This window comes from Polyodon spathula, chromosome 48 (assembly GCF_017654505.1).
Source record: "Polyodon spathula isolate WHYD16114869_AA chromosome 48, ASM1765450v1, whole genome shotgun sequence".
Lineage (NCBI taxonomy): Eukaryota > Metazoa > Chordata > Actinopteri > Acipenseriformes > Polyodontidae > Polyodon > Polyodon spathula.
The window spans coordinates 1,109,447-1,127,002 of record NC_054581.1 but is presented as its reverse complement, the minus strand read 5'-3'; the positions used below and the strand labels follow the sequence as shown (position 1 = coordinate 1,127,002).

The following is a 17,556-nucleotide window of genomic DNA, read 5'->3' as shown; positions in this document are numbered from 1 at the left end:
CCGCCCCCAGCCGCTACGCTGAAACACTAAACGCGTTTTTTTTTAATATTTATTTATTTAGTAATTTATAATGCAAGCTATATCAAGTTATTCTGTGTAATTTATAATGCAAGCTATATCAAGTTATTCTGTGTAATTTATAATGGAAACCTCTTCAAAAGGTTGTGTGTGTGTTTAACATATATAACATATATATATATATATATTTTTAAATGCTGGTTAATTTTACAGGGTAATAGGTCGGGTGTCACGTTCAAGCCGGTGTAACGTCAGAAAAATGTTTAATTTGGATGCAGAAAAATTAAGTACGCTGTGGATTTTATGCAGTTACACCGGCACTGTAACACATATATGTTATTATGTTATATCATAACAAACCAAAACACATGTTCCCACCCTCAACCCAAATAAAATAGCATTAGGCTTAATTGGTATTTTTTATTTTTTTTTTTATATTGGGATTATTAGTTTTATTCACTGATAATGCTGTAAAAGCCTAGACGTGAATTGTTTTTTTATTTTAAATGTGTTTGTGTGTATTAAATACAGTTCTGCGTTGCCAAGGCGTTCACGTAGTCTCTTTGCGTAAACCCCAAAGCACGGTCCAAGCCTAACGCAAGCGCCCAGACGCACCTGTTCTTGGTTTTTTGGGGGGGTCGAGGTGCGATTGGAAATCATCGAGCATCGCTGCCTGCAGCCGTGCAAATCTCTAAACACTAAATAAACAAATCAATAAATCAATAAATATCGCATCCTCTACAGCAACAACAACAAAAAAAAAAAGCCAAAACGCGCGTTTAAAACGACCCGGGCCAAAGTGTTATTTAAAGCACTGTGTTTGAATAATATAAAGAAATAACGATGTGGGTGAGGTTTTAAGTATTTCAATATTGGGGGACTATTTTGTTTTGACCCCCCCCCCCAGCGCGGAAAGCCACACCGAGGGGGGGGGGAGCTGCGCTGGTCATGTGACTGAGATTGAAATCATGGAAGATCCCTTTTGGGTGGAGGGCAGATTGCACCACGTTACAAAATAAACGATTTAACGTGTAAATAAACGTACGAATAACTGTTTGGCACCTGTGCTAATCTATCGCGGGGAGAGGAGAAAGGGGGTTCAAGTTGTTTTTTTTTGTTTGTTTTTTTTTAAAAACGTCTTCAACGTTTGAACCAAGCCCAAGCGTAATTACGCTTTAGACCAAAAGCAATGTTAGTCAATTAAAAAAAAAAGACGTTTGTTTGAAGAGAAAATAAGGCGAAACAAAAGACCTATAAAGTTGTAATTTAATTTTACAGAGGTGCTGTATTGTTGAGGACTACTAGAGGTCGGTCTTACCCTGTTGTGCGTGTCGGAAACGAGTGTAAAAGGTCTATATTGTGTTTGTTTTGTATGCGTGCCTCTAGTGTACAGTGTTAGCATTAGCTATCACAGCACTGCTGGCACATTTAAACATTGTACTGTGCAGAAGGGGCAGCATACGAGTCTTTCGCACAAACACAAACAATTGCTTTATTGATCAGCCACGAATTTGATGATTGAAGATCAAGGGTCTATAATATGTGGATTCTGCCGACAACAGACGATCAGACATTAAATGCTTGTTTATTATTATTATTATTCACATATCTTAGGTAAATCAAATAGGGAATTGTTTCACTTGATTTCGTTTGTATTGGGTTTCTGTAATTATGACAGCCAAACCGAGTTACTCATTGGAAATTATTGCGTTTTTCAACCTCGCCCCAAATACCAAGAAAGTTTCCGCAGAGTATTAATAAAATAAACGGGTATAATGTGTGTTTTTTTTACGCTATGCTGAATATGCCGCGCTAAGATGGTTTGAAACGGTGTGCTAAACCAGCGCACATGCGAGCAGGGGCTGCGGAGACGGGAAACACTTTCAATGTTTGAACCCAGTCCAAGCGTAATTACGCTTCAGACCACGGCTGCAAAGCAATGTTATTCAACTGGCTGCCAGCTTGGCCCGGTGAGCGTCAGCTGTCCTTAGTTACGAAAACTGAAAATACAGATAGGCAGGATTGAAAGGTCCCCTGGCTCTTTGTGTTTTGACAACACACCTAACGCAGGAATAACAGATCACTTTACTTCAAGTCTCTGTCTCTTAGGGGCTAAATTCTGTCGGTTTGGTTATCTTACCTTGAGCCACGATTACGTGTCTTTTAAACATGCACATTTGTGAGGGGAATGGATTCGGCCTCACGGCGACAGGCACACAGACAAAACAACAAACCGACAGAGAAAACAAGACATGCAAAAGTATATTCAAGCAGAGCAAGTTAGCTGAAAGAGCCTGTCAAAGTTTTATTTTAGCATTACAGAAAAACCTGTTTGGCCACAGTAAGAAATGCACCTTAGGGAACGCCTCTCAAAGACGGTACGATAAATGTATCTTTCCTGATTACTGTCCTGTAAGTTAGAAACCTTTCAATTACATTTAAACCCGCTGAAGCTGATAAATATTTAGACAGCGCTACATTTTTCGTTTTGAATCGGGCGCTAAGACGCTTATGAGACATGAATAAAGCGATAGATGCAATGTTTAATTAGTCAGCTGGAATGCTTGCTGCGCAGTCATTTTCCGAAAACAAAGACGCTGCTGTGATTCCCAGGCAATAAGAGAAATTAGAGGCTCATTCACTTCTCATTAATTTAAACATCACGGTTTAAATAAAATTAAGATTAGTGACATTGTATAACTATTTGTTTGCTAGAATGCATTTAGGATTTGCATTCGCTGTCTGTTTGTATAGCTGCACGGCGCTCAGACTTGGTGTCGTTCAAAAGTGGTTATTTTTTTAGACGTTTTTGAGACTGGTGCATGGTGCTAAGACTGATCTCCGTGAACGCACCCATTCCATCACCTGGCCCGTCAGATAATGTAAACGAATACCTCTGATTTATAGGGTTAAAATGTTCTTTTAAAAAAATACATTTTAAGTGATAATTTCATTATTTATAGTATCTTGAATACTGTATGTGAAAAAAAATCTATGTACAATTTCAAATAAACATGCACGTATAAGATAGGACTGTAAATACAAAGTCTGTGTGTGTGTGTCTCTGCTTGTTTCAACATCCCTTTACAGAGAAAGCTCAGGCACATCTAACCCCGTCAGCCAAACAGATTATTTACCAAGATTTTAAAACCATTACAGAGTTACCATTCGATCATTCAATCTTCAAACTAGGAGGCAACAGGATGCATACCAATATGAAGTACAGGGCGTTGGCTGGCAGGCCTTTAAAAGCGCTAGTTTATGACTGATTTCTTCACGTTTAGTATCCTGTTCTAGAAACGCCAACATAAACTCAAATTCAACAACAAAGACTAGACTGGAAGTCCCCCCCCCCCAAAGTCTCCCAGACTTCTAGTTGAAATGTTTTTCATTGAATTTGAGTTTCTTTCGGTATTTCCAGGTTCAGCACTATTGAGCGTTTCATAAAGAGATCATGCCGTGTGTTTTGTGGATAATCCAGGTTTGCTGACTCTTCCAGGGCTGGTGTTCTTGCACAATGAGTGGCTTCAGCACCCAGCCTCATATGCTTTCCAGCTTTTTAGTGGAACAATCCCACAAAACCATAGGGAATTACACAACACCACACACACCTACCCCCCCCACCCACCTGTAAGATTCTAAATTGAGCTCAATTCTTCTTTTACTGTTAGGAGGACACCCTACACAGAACGTATTCGCTCAAAAAGATTGCATTGGCCGCTTAACTTGAGAATGGAGTCCATGCGTGCGGTCGAAGGACCTCTCGCGTTTGCGATCACACCCGCCTGTCGTGTCACAAGCAGAAGGCGCGAGACGAGGCTCTTATAACCAGAAAGCCCCACCAACATGTAGAAACATTAAGACTCATAATAGAGCAGGCTTCTGAGGGTACGGGGGGGGGGGAATCAAAGCGAACAGTTCCCTGGCAGTTTCGACTTCAGATAAGAATCTAAAAAGGACAGGAAAATATCTGACCGTTGATTTTTTTTTTTTGAATTTCTGTCCTGGGAATTCTAGATTTTTTATTTTTGTAGAAAAAAAAAAAAAGAATTTCTCATTTCAAGGCCTATACTGGGATCAATCTCAGTTTTTGTATCTGCTACAACAAATTTATGAATTACTTCACTTTCCTTATTCTGGGAGGCAAAAATAAAATAATATATATATGATAAAATCCTTACAGAAAATTATATCTGCCTTTTGTGTGTGTGTGTGTGCGCTAAAATCAACATCGTCTGTCCCCTCCCAAGAATTCCTGGATCTGAAGATCAGCGTCTAGTTGTTCTTTTAATAAAAATCAGGGGAAATAAATTGCCAGCCACTGTCTGTGTAAAAGGACCATTGGGAAAACCTCCATGCGGATTCCTGTGGATCGGGAAAATCGATTCTTGATAAAGAAAAAAAAAAAAATTAAAAAAAATCACTGGGAAAGACCAAAAAAAAAAAAAAAAGTGTGTTGCTATTCCCAGTGCAGACTCCAGAGCAGCGGAGAGGGTTGGTATAGCAACGCTGTCTCCCTCGATCGCTCTTTCATCTTCGTCATCACTGGAGCCGGTGTTGATGTAAATTCCGACTCAGGACTGACCGGACGTCTGCTGTAAACCTGCCGGGGGGGGGGGGGGGGGGGGGGGGGGGGGGGGAGAGAACACCAAAAATGAGCACCAACGTTCAATGATTTCAAAAGGAACGCTGCTTTCAAACGGAACCAGGACCAGAGGAACAGACAGAAATGAAGCGAACTTAGACTCTTCTTCACACAGAGAGTGGTGAGGGGGTGGAATGGGTTCCCTAGTCATGTTGTTGAAGGAGACTCTTCTTCACACAGAGAGTGGTGAGGGGGTGGAATGGGTTCCCTAGTCATGTTGTTGAAGGAGACTCTTCTTCACACAGAGAGTGGTGAGGGGATGGAATGGGTTACCTAGTCATGTTGCTGAAGGAGACTCTTCTTCACACAGAGAGTGGTGAGGGGATGGAATGGGTTACCTAGTCATGTTGTTGAAGGAGACTCTTCTTCACACAGAGAGTGGTGAGGGGATGGAATGGGTTACCTAGTCATGTTGTTGAAGGAGACTCTTCTTCACACAGAGAGTGGTGAGGGGGTGGAATGGGTTACCTAGTCATGTTGTTGAAGGAGACTCTTCTTCACACAGAGAGTGGTGAGGGGATGGAATGGGTTACCTAGTCATGTTGCTGAAGGAGACTCTTCTTCACACAGAGAGTGGTGAGGGGGTGGAATGGGTTCCCTAGTCATGTTGTTGAAGGAGACTCTTCTTCACACAGAGAGTGGTGAGGGGGTGGAATGGGTTCCCTAGTCATGTTGTTGAAGGAGACTCTTCTTCACACAGAGAGTGGTGAGGGGATGGAATGGGTTACCTAGTCATGTTGTTGAAGGAGACTCTTCTTCACACAGAGAGTGGTGAGGGGATGGAATGGGTTACCTAGTCATGTTGTTGAAGGAGACTCTTCTTCACACAGAGAGTGGTGAGGGGGTGGAATGGGTTACCTAGTCATGTTGTTGAAGGAGACTCTTCTTCACACAGAGAGTGGTGAGGGGATGGAATGGGTTCCCTAGTCATGTTGCTGAAGGAGACTCTTTTTCACACAAAGAGTGGTGAGGGGGTGGAATGGGTTCCCTAGTCATGTTGTTGAAGCTGAAATCAGCGAGATCCTTTAAAACCTGACTTGACAAAGAGATCGCTCCGCTACTAGGAAGCGGATGAGCTCAGATGGGTCGAGTGGCATCCTCTCGCTAGTGAATTCTCTTAAGTCAATGCATCAATGACTTCTGAAGTAAGGAACACACATTCGACTGGACTGCGGAGTTTATGTCTCCATAACTGTGTTTTTTTTACTGCAATATGAACGGTGCTTGCTCGGAGTTCACTGTATAAACTGGGAGGCGACACAGAGAAATGCAGACGGGGGTGTTTTCTCACTATCTCTGGCTCACCTCAGCGCATCCAGCATGGGGATCAGGTTGAGAAGTGCTGTGTCGCTGGGATCGCTGAACCACGACTTTATAGGTATTGCGTTATCTGAAAGAGAGAAAGAGGGTCTTCAAATTCCGAGCCGTACATCTCCCATCTGAACAGGACACGGTAAGAACTGGACACATAAATTGGGAGGCGTAAAATAATAGATTTTTATTTGTATCCACGGGGAGTCATTCCTATTTCATGCAACTGGTTTCAAAAGGTATTATAAAAAAACGGACAGTCATTTATTGTTTTGTTTTTTTTAATGCCCCTACCCACAAAAATATTATCCCCCCCCCCCAGGAATTAATCTTTCGGTGTCATGTATGCAAGTTAAAAATAAAAAATGATCAAAAACGAAAGTAGAGAAATTGAATTTTGGTCTTCCTGCCACTTGGGGGAGCCATTTCCTTGTCTAACAGGCTGTTCAGCAGTGACAAGGGAATTCAGAGCCCCCCCGTCAGCTCATTTATTATCCCCAGCGAAGGGGGAACAGTATGCATGTCACACCTGACGCATTTCTGCATGTGCCAGGAGAACTGTGTATGCGTGTCACGAAACTTGGTATCAACATTATTTATCAGACATGCCTGAGAACATGAGACTCTGAAGGCGTCTGTCTGCCACACTTACACCTGTAGAATTGCTTATTAAATGGTCATGAAACTCAGTGGTAATATTAGCTTGATTTATTGAGAATGTTGGATTCTGGGGAGTTAGAAGGAGGGGGGGGGGGGGGTCTGTCTGTCTGCCTGCCTCATGGAATCAATCCATAAGAACTCAAGTGGGCCACAGCACTAAATTCTAAATTAGAGCCATCAGCGCGACGAAATCGATAACCACGACACGTCAACAGCGCAGAATGCAATGGAAAGGAAATGCTTGTCACAATCTGATAAGCAGGTCTCCAAATACACTGAACCTCTTAACTTGACATCTTCACCTAACTCGACAGGTCGGTCTTGATCCCCAGTTTTCTCCGTACAAAACATCTGCATCCTGCCTCCGTTTTTTTTTTTATAAAATTCGCTTTACTAGTAACTCGACACTTAACGAAAAACCGAAGGGATTAAAAACTATTAAAAACACCGGGCAGAATAACTCGACACTGTCGTTTCACGTGACTGACCTCCGACTGGAAACGGATCAATCATTCATTCCTTCGCAACTACCCCCTGCAGCTGCTTACAGTGTCGCTTCACAATGAGTTCTTATTCAGATGGTTTAAAGCTCAGGAGAACCTCTCAAAGCGCGTGTTTTTGCATGCGAAACAACCCACAAGGTCCGATTCCTGTGCGAAACCAAGTTAGCGTTTTCGTTCAGCTAATTCTGTATAATGTATATTTGTTAACTTTTGCTATTTGAGCTGTTGTACGCCCAGTTTCTCAATAATGTCTGCTAAGTTTCATGACCCTTGGATAAGCGATTCTCGAAGATCAAGGGAAAGAATGTGCAGTGTGACATGCATACGAACGAGCGCCCCCACACCCAGGGCATTTCAGACCTGGTACAGCGTGCCCTCGCTCAGCTTGCTAGAGCGAGGGTGGTTGAAAGGCATGCTAATGAAGCGTGACAATGGAGGGGTTTCAGATCCCTCTTTCTTACCTGGGTGGTTTCGATAGGCCCCCGGGGAGTTGTCTAAAATGACGATGCTGGACAGGTCACCATGCACAACGGACAGGTCTTTAATATAGCTGCCCAGCTCCAGTGTACAGTGCTGCGGAGAGAGAGGGAGACAGAGGGGGAGAGAGAGAGGGAGGAGAGGAACAGACAGATATAGAGGGAGGGAGGGAGGGAGAGGGAGAAGGAGGGGAAGAGAGGGAGGAGAGGAACAGAGAAAGAGGGAAGGAGGGAAGGAGGAGAGCAACAGAGAGAGGGAGGGAGAAGGAGAGGAAGAGAGAGAGAGAGGAGGGAAAAAGAAAGAGGAAAAGAGAGAGGGAGGAGAGGAACAGAGAGACAGAGAGAGAGAGGGAGGGAAAGAAAATATGAAATATTTACATGTCTTCATATCTAAGAGGTTGGCATTGAAACACGGACCCATATTGTAATGCAGTGTCTTGCTGCATGGTCACAGTATGAGTTATTATACAGTGGAGATGTCTGAGAACCTTAAAAAGTGGGGTCCTGAACACACGCTCCATAATGACAGACTCAGTTAAGGCATTCACTTCTTATTAGCCCTTGTATGTGGGGCTACCTAGAAGAAATAAACTGTAACAGGCTTTAATGCAATACACAATGCTGGTGATCAGTGTTAGTGCTGGCTCAGGTAATGCTTGGAGTGAATTTGGTTGCAGAAATGACCATATTTGCATCTGTCTATAGAAGTTACAAATGAGTTACAAACAACACGCTCCTGCACCGAAGACCTTTTTTTAACAGGGGTACCCCGCGAGACTTTTACTGCAATAGGAACGCAGTAAAATTCTAAATGAAAGCATATTAATATATAATAAATTCCTGACTTGCATTTGCTTATCTCTGAAACAGGTTTATATGCGAGCTCAAAGGAACATCTGCACCTGCATAGAAATGCCTACACAAACCGCTGTGCCTATCTGTACAGTTATCTAGAGTTTAAAAGGGCATTTCCTCTGACATACATGAAGATAAAACACGCCTGCATCTTATTTTCAGACATGCACATTTCCACTGTGGCCCTGGAGAGAGTCCAATGAAGAGCAACCAGACCAATCCCAGGGCTTAAAAGGAAGGAGCCGGGAAGACACTAGGTTGAAATCTTTACTGTCTAAAAAAGGTCCTGTGCAAACCTGGATGCAGCACAGGATCCAGGATCCAGGACCAGCAAGTGGAGACAGACTCGGGACACAGGGAAGGAGACGCAGGGGATGGTCTAGGAACCTTTGTTAAAACGTTCTTCAGTTTAAGTTCTCCTCTAAGCTTGAGGTGTGCAAAACGCCACAGTAATGAAAGTTAGGCCAATACCCTGCCCCTGCCTGGGAAGACAAACGAAGTTCGAGGTTTTGAATATCGCAAAGGGAGCGGTAGCTTAACAGGTTTTTCCAGCTTGTTTGAAGTGTGACGTTCCTGTAAACACCACATCTATCACCGTCACACACAAGCGCAGACAACGCTGACAGCGTCGTCCCTCATTCCTGTGAGACGGACACAGTGTCAATATAGATGCTTATCCTCCGATTAACCCTTTAGAGTCTGGATCTGTGTAACTCTGTTTCACAGACAGCACACACTTTGATACCCACGTTCACACACACACACACACACACACACACACACACACACAGTGACGGAGGGTTTTTTTTTTTTTTTTTTTACCTGTCTATAATATCTTCGTTTCAGGATCTCTCGGTTATTGTCAAGTTTTTCGGCCACAGCAGAACCGTAGATCTCCATACTGGCTGTGAACACGACCAGCTCATACCACTGGCTCACCTGAAGAGAGACAGAGCCACAGAGAGGGTTACTATCACAGAGACCGCTCGGCACGCAGCCACCTCCGAGACTGCCCTGGACTGCAGGGACCCCCTTCTGTTAGGGGCCGAGGGACAGTCAGACGGAGCAGATCAGTCTCCATGTCTCAAGCCTGCCCTGGACTACAGGAAGCACCCCCCCCTCCACCCCCATCCCTAAAATGTCCATTCTGGAACTGTGCTAAATGCACGAATTGAACCTTGCACTAGCCTTCCACCCAGTCCTGGGGTTCAGAACTCCCTCTGCTCAGAAGTGAGGCGGTGGGCTCCGGGAATCCGAACAATCAGGCCCCTGAGAAATCTTGGCGTTACCGGATCTCAACCCAGCACGAGGAAATCGGAGCAGAATTTTACAAGCAGGGGTGTTGCATGCAAAAACACACCCAGCCCAGATCACTTAAATAATAAACTTGAAGGCAGTTCTGAAAACCAGGGCAGAGCTAGTGTGAGTTTTAATCCTGGAAATAATTAGATTGCAAGTTTTAAATCCCTCAGCAGTGATTTTTTGAAAATTATTCCATGCTAGCTTTATCAACACTTGCGTGCGTGTGTCTATATAATATATAACTTGCTGTTTTGAGTGATTGTTACTGTAGTGTTGAAAGGAGTTAATTCCTCCCTCAATTTACCCACAAGCACAGTAATGCGGGGCAGTGCCAGCAGTGTCACACTCCAAGAACACAGCTCGATTTTCAGACTGCACTGCCAGAGTAAACACCCGACCCCAGGGACCCTGTCCGGTCCCATTCCTATCCACACTGAGGCAATCCCAAATCCTTCCAAGGCACTACGCACAATCCTAAGTTCTACTGTCAGAGTTTCCAGTTTTATCCTCTAACCTGACTTCCTCTAGGATAACACCTTCCTCAAGTAAACCGAGTCAAGCCGGAAAATGCTTCGGCTCGTGACTTCAGCGTTATTGATCTCAGACTAGAAGGTGACGTTGAATCGTTGAGATCCTTTAAGACCCGACTTGACAGAGATTTGAGATCAATCAGCTGCCAGGAAGAACATTAGTATTGACAGGGTGACTGCCCTCCTCTAGTCAAGCAGACCAGAGTTTGGGCTCTAGTGCCTTCATCAGTGTTATTGAAACTAAACTGAGTCAAGCAGAGCAGCGTTTGGGCTCTAGTGCCTTTATCAGTGTTATTGAAACTAAACTGAGTCAAGCAGAGCAGCGTTTGGGCTCTAGTGCCTTTATAACATTCGTACACTTTAAAAACACAACAGACCTGCGGTCAATACTCACCACTTCCAGAAAGAAATCCACGTGCGGCCTTTTATGTACAAAAAACCTCACTGGGTGTTTGTCTATTACAACCTGCGAAGGAAGGAGCAGCACAGGGGTAAAAGAATGGCAGTCGAAGAAGAGCCTCTGCGGCGAGACAAACTTCGAGATTAAAACTTTGACACTGAATTTCACACGTTTACCTGTGCAAAGGCAAATCAAGAATTAGGGCTGGCATGACTGAAGTCTTTAAATTCATAAATCAGGACCAGATGAAACACAGTTGGCAATTAAATGGAGACAGACTTAGGACAAAAAGGCAGGAGGTATTCATTCAGTTTTCGAATGCCGAATCCTGTTGACAGGACGTCCTTATCAAGCTCTCCCAACTGGAGAAGCGTTTCTCTAGATTTCAAAACGAAAGCACTACTTATGAGTAAATCCTCAGACTCTGAGGGTCTGCTGAAGGACGTTGTCGAGTTTCGCCCCCAACGGGAAAAAGACAGTCTCTCTTACCTTTAATAGAAAATCAGGAGGAGTGCCGGCCCGCACTGTCGGTCTTAAGACCCCGTCGTGATGCGAGTGGATTAACGTTTCATCTAAATCCAACACCAAGATCTTCCTTTTTACACTACCTGCAAAATCAGATCAACGCTTCATTACATCTGGGGAGGGAGGTGGGGGTATTGACAGCTCATCACAGGGCCTGGGGGTCAGGGAGGGGTGGAAAATTGATTTGTTTGTTTTGAGAATCGGAGTTTTAAAAAGACCAGAACCCTCACAACTCAGTAACCAATCGCTGCTTTTCCAACGAGTCACGTGACTCTGGGCTCCTTCGTGTGACCTCTTGAATTGGAATTGAGGCAGAACTGTAACGTGGCAAAGGAGCGAAAATAAAGTCCACTATTAGCTTTGAAAAAAACTCATAAAAAAAAAAAAAAAATTATAGGAAAAAGACTTAATGTAGGTGAGATTTAATCAAATGTTCTCTTTTCTACTTCATTGCTGCCCTCCGTTTTTATGACTGTGCAGAGCAGGGGTGCAGAGTGCAGAAGGGTTTGGGAGTTAAAATTCACCCCCACCAGCGCACGGAAGACTTGCTTTTCTCTCTCTGTATTTCTGATAAAATGGGCAAACCAAATCGCAGACCGATGTGCGAATGCTGCTTTTCCCACCTCGCGTCTGCATGACGTCTCCCCAGATTGAATTTCCTTGCAGAACGCAAAACATGCGACCCAAGCCACAGAACACTCACCCCATAGCGACCGGCATGCCACACTGTACAGCCTGGGGGGAGGGGGATAAAAGGCAAGAAAAGGCAAATGCATCCGAACTTACAGAGTCTGTTTCTGGAGACGGGCGACAGCGGCAAGATGTCGTATCGTACTGTCTGGTACTGGATTACCTGAAACACAACAGAACGCGATTAGGGCTACAGAGAGGTCATGAAAAACCAAGAGAGAGTAGCTATCCAAACTCCTTGGAAGTTGCTGTGCTCTGATCTCTTGCATCTTAAAATAATTGTTATTTCGTGAAGATTTTGAAAGCAGATTTTGTTTTGAACCATGCGCAGCTGTAGACACATGAGTGGCATGCAGGGTTTTTATCAAGAGCCTGCAGAGGCCCACAGAAGGTGCTGTTCTCCAATATTTCTGTATGCATTTCAAGTGTTTTGACTACAACACCTTGGAAAACCACACCTGCAGGTATAAAGATTGGAGTTTCATTTGATACTTCAGTTATTTAAAAAAAAAAAGCAGCTATTCTGCTAAGTGTTTTGATAAGTCTTATGAAAGAAATGGCCGTTATCTGCACAGCAAGTATGTTGTTGCATGCATATGTACAGAGGTACTGCAGTGACTTTACATGGCTTGTTTAATTATCTGTGGTGTTTTTTTTTTTGTTGTTTTAATTATTATTTCAGTCTTGGACTTCGAAGAAAAAAAAAAGGACCATTTTTTTCACCCCCAACACATGCTGCCTTACTGTAGTGCCAGCTTTTGTAGTCAGATGTGCTTTATAACAACAATATTCAACAGTGCGATACATTGAGAGCTGGAAGCACCTAGCTGCTCTGTACACAGGACAGGGCTGGCATGCCAGCACTACGAATCCTGCTGCACCAACACCAATACGCTGGCATTGCCTGCCGCGTGCCGGGCAGAGCTTCGCTGTAATGTACAATACAAAAACTAGTAGAAAATGAAACAGAACTCTGTCCAATTGTAGCAAGGAGAGTTTGTGCAAAGGGAACCAGGGCATTAATTACGTCCTAAATAAATCCCTCGTCACATACAGAACAGGGTTTCTCTCCTTAGTTTAGAAGGCAGTGTGATGGGGACAGCAGGGGAAAGACTGAATTACTGTATTCAACACTTTCATTGTTAATTTTGTTTTTTCATAGACTATTTGAACACCAGTGTTTTGCGCTGGCACTGCCTGCTGTGGCCTGGGCACAGCCTCGCTTTACCGTACACAGGGCAACGCTTGTGTACTAACACCAGACTAGGCGGGAGGTGGACTCAAGTTTGAGAAAAGCACTCAGGAAACGATTTAAGTTAGTCCTGTGATTGTCAACCAAGAGCTGCACTAGTTACCAGTTCAACGCAATGTGCAAATCAAATCAAGTACGTTGACGTTCATTAAAAACGCAGACCACTGCTCCTGCTGATGTTTCAATACAATGAATAAAACAATCAGGTTTCGCGATCAGAAGGTTGCATTTCACTCTGCAAAATCCCTGTCTGGCGGATTTCACTGACTTCTACTAAAAAGCAGCAGTTGGAAAACCATGAAAAATGTTCGGACCGCTGCTCCAATTTCTGAAAGCTATTCACTTCAGGTACAGAATATCTTTGCATTGTGCGTTACAGGAATGGAACCGACAGCTGTGGCTCTCTCTCTTCAGTGCAGAAAGGGTAAATCGCTAACTGTAAAATGCACCTATTCCTTTTCACATGAAGGAAGCCATTATAAAGACACACAAATCTAGAATGAAGAGATATGTAAGAAAACAACATTATCCACATCAGGCAGAAATGCATAGTTTAACCCCGAGGGCTGTACTGAAGCTGGGGGGGGGGGTAGATCAGCAGACCCTGAACTTCGCTCTCTGTTGCAAAGCTGGGAATAGACTGCAGAGAGTACCGTACCAGCTACTGTAGTACAGTTCTGAGTGGCTGAATTCTCAAGCTTGTTGCAATTGACCGTCTCGGTATGTGTGTGCGTGTCCCGGTCTCTCTCTTTCCCTGCCATCACTCGACACCGACCGGCACACTTCCTCTGGCTCTGTCCGGGGCAGTGTTCTGGCTCTATTCTGGGGGCTCAGCTGCCCCTGTGTGTCAGAGAGACGGGACAGGGTCACTTTCAGAAAGACTTCTTACAGCACTGCCAGCGCTGCACAGACGCGACCCCGTGTGTGGCAAGCTTGCTGGTGAGAAATACTAAAATAATCTGATCTGGTGTATACTGCATGACAGGCAAACTCGGTCCTGGGGACCCCCTGTGGCTGCTGGTTCTCATTCCAACTTCTCAATTACTTAACTTAATTCAGCTGATTATTTGCTTAATTACTTGTTTTCAGCTCTTAAACAGTTGCAGTTCAAGTTAATTACAATATGTTACAGCTAACTTGAAATATGCAAACTGTAAAAAGTAAGTAAAAAGGTCCAATTAAGCTAATTATTGGTTCAATTAAGGGTTTAGTCTAATTGAACTTGGATGGAATGAGTACCAGCAGCCACAGGTGGTCCCCAGGACCGAGATTGAGAAGCCTTGCTCCATTACGGCACGATACGCATCTCCCACAGAGACACAGTGAATCGCGACACCCTCCTTGCTGAATGCGTAATCGACTGACTGACCCTGGTTTTGCTCGGTTCCTTTGAGGTGACATGAAAAGGGGTGGGACTGTCATTCTGTTTCTGACGGGGAAGTGGTTTTAAACAGAGAACAACTGGCGCTACAGCACTGAACCCGTGGTGTGCGAGGTGAAAGACAACATCAGAATAAAGCCAATTTGCATCTTTTCTTGCTTGGGCGAGTTTGTTTTACGAATGAACTCAATGTTCCGCCACTGAATATCGACTTCATGCCGATCTCACATCTACCAGACGGAAGATGCAAGGCATTGTTTTCACAAAGTCTTAAGAAAAGCCTCTTTTCCAGGCTGCTCTTCCCGTTGAAGGAGCGACACACGCGGAGTTGCTTCGCTGAACTCTTTTAGGTAGACGCACTTCGCAGCTTAACCAAGTGACTCTTGCCTAGGGGAAAGTGATCTGGATCAGTACCAAGTGATCAGCTGGGTTTTGGTTCTGCTCACCGAGAAGCGGACCCTATTCCCAAACGCGCTCCATATTACATCAGCCTCCAAACTTTTCCTTGATGACCTGGTAAGCGCCTGCAGCCGCACACTGCCTAACCCAGGACCTGAACGTTCACAAACCGTGTAGCTACAGGGCCCCTGTGGGGGGTTTAAGGTCTAACGCCAACATCTGATTTGAAGACTCGTTCGTTTCCAATCGGCAGCAGATCAAATCCACTTCAAGACTTTAGTGCAGCAGTAGCAGGTTGCTAACAGTTTAGACTTGAACGATAGCCTTTGGTTATAAGCCTTCCCATCACGTCAAAGTTAACACTAAACGTTTATTAAACCACCAAGCTGTAGCGATCGAAACACGGACACAAGCGAACTTACAAAACGCAACAGCAAGTGCTGGCCTGGGCTTCACAACCGAATGGAAACGTCTCTCCCGAGTCTGTAGGGTTACTAAGAGTTTCACGCTTGTTAACAGTATGGATCACTTGAATCCATCCAGACACAGGGAGCGAGGCACACACAAACACAGAGGGCAATTTAGAGCAACCAGTCAGCCTGAACAGCGTGTCTTTGGACAGTGAGAGGAAACCCACGCAGACACGGGGAGAACAGGCAAGCTCCACACAGACAGAGCACCCCGAGGGCTGGAATCGAACCCAGGACCCTGGCGCTGTGGGGCAGCAGCGCTAGCCACCACACCTTGATTATTTTAATAATATACTTCATTGAGGTCTGAAACCCAGAGGCTGGGTGCAGGACTAGTGTGAGTTTTACTGTTCATGTAGAGAATACAGAATCGAATTTATACCTGATTAGCACAGAGGCTGAGCAAATGGCTGTGCGATTTCCAGCGACAGCAGTGACGAAATGAACTTGAATGAACGCACTCCTCCATTTAAAACAGTTAATAAGCAAGTCCTGTGAATTAAATGTCAAATACAGAGGACTGGTAACACGCAATCGGACGCCTGATACAGGCTTTAATGCATATGATTTATAAACATTTTCATGTACAATATAAAGTCGTATACCAGAAGAAGCATTCCGAGGACCAATTGCAAATTGTGCAAGCGTGGAATTTTTTTTATTTTTTATTTTATTTTTTTTGGTAATTTCCTTTAAATTCAGAACAAAACTGAAAATTAAATCTAAACGCTTCTTTATTACACTTTCACATTCTCTGTAGACCTTTTTATTGCTGCGGATCGCAATAAATTACATAGAGAGACTCCTTGAATCAACACCAACTAGTTTGACAGCACCTTGCAATCGTTATTAACGATGAACTGCGTTTAAAGTTCCGTGCAAGATGATAAAAAAAACAAAAAAAAACCATTAACACACAGACTGGGAGTTTTAAACGAGCGCAGCTTTCAATACTGAGGACTTTACACTGTTTAAACCAGTTTTGACGACCGATTACACTTCAGACAAGGTGGACTTATATAAGGAATAAGGTGATTGAAGTTTGTAACGCGTAAAAACACATTAGCATGCGTGTAAAATCGGTAGATAATTGAATAAAAACGGCGGGGTGCTCCTGTCTGGCAGCTATTAATCCTGCAGATTAGCGTGTATATATGTATATTTCAGTGTAATAAAGGGATCGTTTGTTACCGTGCGGACGTGCTTTCTGAGCATGTAGAGGAAAAACCCCCAAATCCGAGCGGTGACCCCCAGGAAAGTGTGGACCCCGAGGAGGCACTGCCGGGTCTTCAGCATGGCGAGAGCCGGGGGGGCGGAGTGCTGAGATCGGCCGGCAACCAACAGAGCAGGGTCGCCGGTACCGAGCCGAGCCGAGCCGAGCCGAGCCGAGCCTGCAGATCTCCGAGCCGAGCCGAGCCGAGCCGAGCTGTTTCCTCAAACAACAACAACAACAAAAAAAAAAAAAAAAATTAAATTAAAAAAAAAAAAAAATATTCCACGGAAAGGTTTTTTCTTGCCCCCAAAAAACAATCCCCTTCCTCCTCCTGCAGCCCGAGGACTCATCCTCACAGTGTCTCCAGAACAGGTCTTGGCGCACTGAGAGCCGCCATCGCCCCCGGAGCGTCACTTCCGCGCAAAAACACACGCTCCGAGCGAGGCTCGCCCCGACGCGTGCGCACGCCCCCCCCCCCGTGCTGGGGGCCCTCACGCGTGCGGGGACACCCCCTCCCCACCCCCCGCCGTGCAGCGGCCGGGGCCTCACGGAGTGCGCACGGTGGGGGGGGGGGGGGGGGGGGGGGGGGGGGGGGGCACGCAGCGCAGCGGGGGGGGGGGGGGGGGGGGGGTGCTGGGGCATGTGGGGGGGAGGGGGGGAGGGGGGGGGGGGGCGGGGGGGTGGGGGGGGGGGGGGGGGGGGGGGGGGGGGGGGGGGGGGGGGGGACGCGCCTCAGCTTTAAAAGGGGGTGCGGGCAATTAATAAAAAATAAAAAACGATATATTTGCTGCAATGTTTGACTGGCTGAAAGTTTCATCTTTCAACGAATTCCGATATTATAAAACACAATCCTGGTGTTTTTTTTTTTTTTTACTAAATCATCACCCATAATATGTTCTCCAGGATTGGGGGATACCCCTAATTCC

The 17,556-nt window shown here is 44.9% G+C and overlaps 1 protein-coding gene across 1 annotated transcript; it reads right to left on the bottom strand.

Moving 5' to 3' along the window:
• Positions 1-205: 205 nt before the first annotated feature.
• On the bottom strand, positions 206-16,851 carry LOC121306602 (CTD nuclear envelope phosphatase 1A-like). The gene is made up of 8 exons (XM_041238416.1): positions 16,609-16,851; positions 12,012-12,078; positions 11,190-11,308; positions 10,695-10,766; positions 9,291-9,407; positions 7,599-7,710; positions 5,969-6,053; positions 206-4,621 (listed from the first exon to the last, which is right to left on the bottom strand). Exons 1-8 carry the CDS (start codon positions 16,711-16,713, stop codon positions 4,561-4,563), a joined length of 738 nt encoding a protein of 245 aa, XP_041094350.1. The 5' UTR covers positions 16,714-16,851; the 3' UTR covers positions 206-4,560.
• Positions 16,852-17,556: the final 705 nt, after the last annotated feature.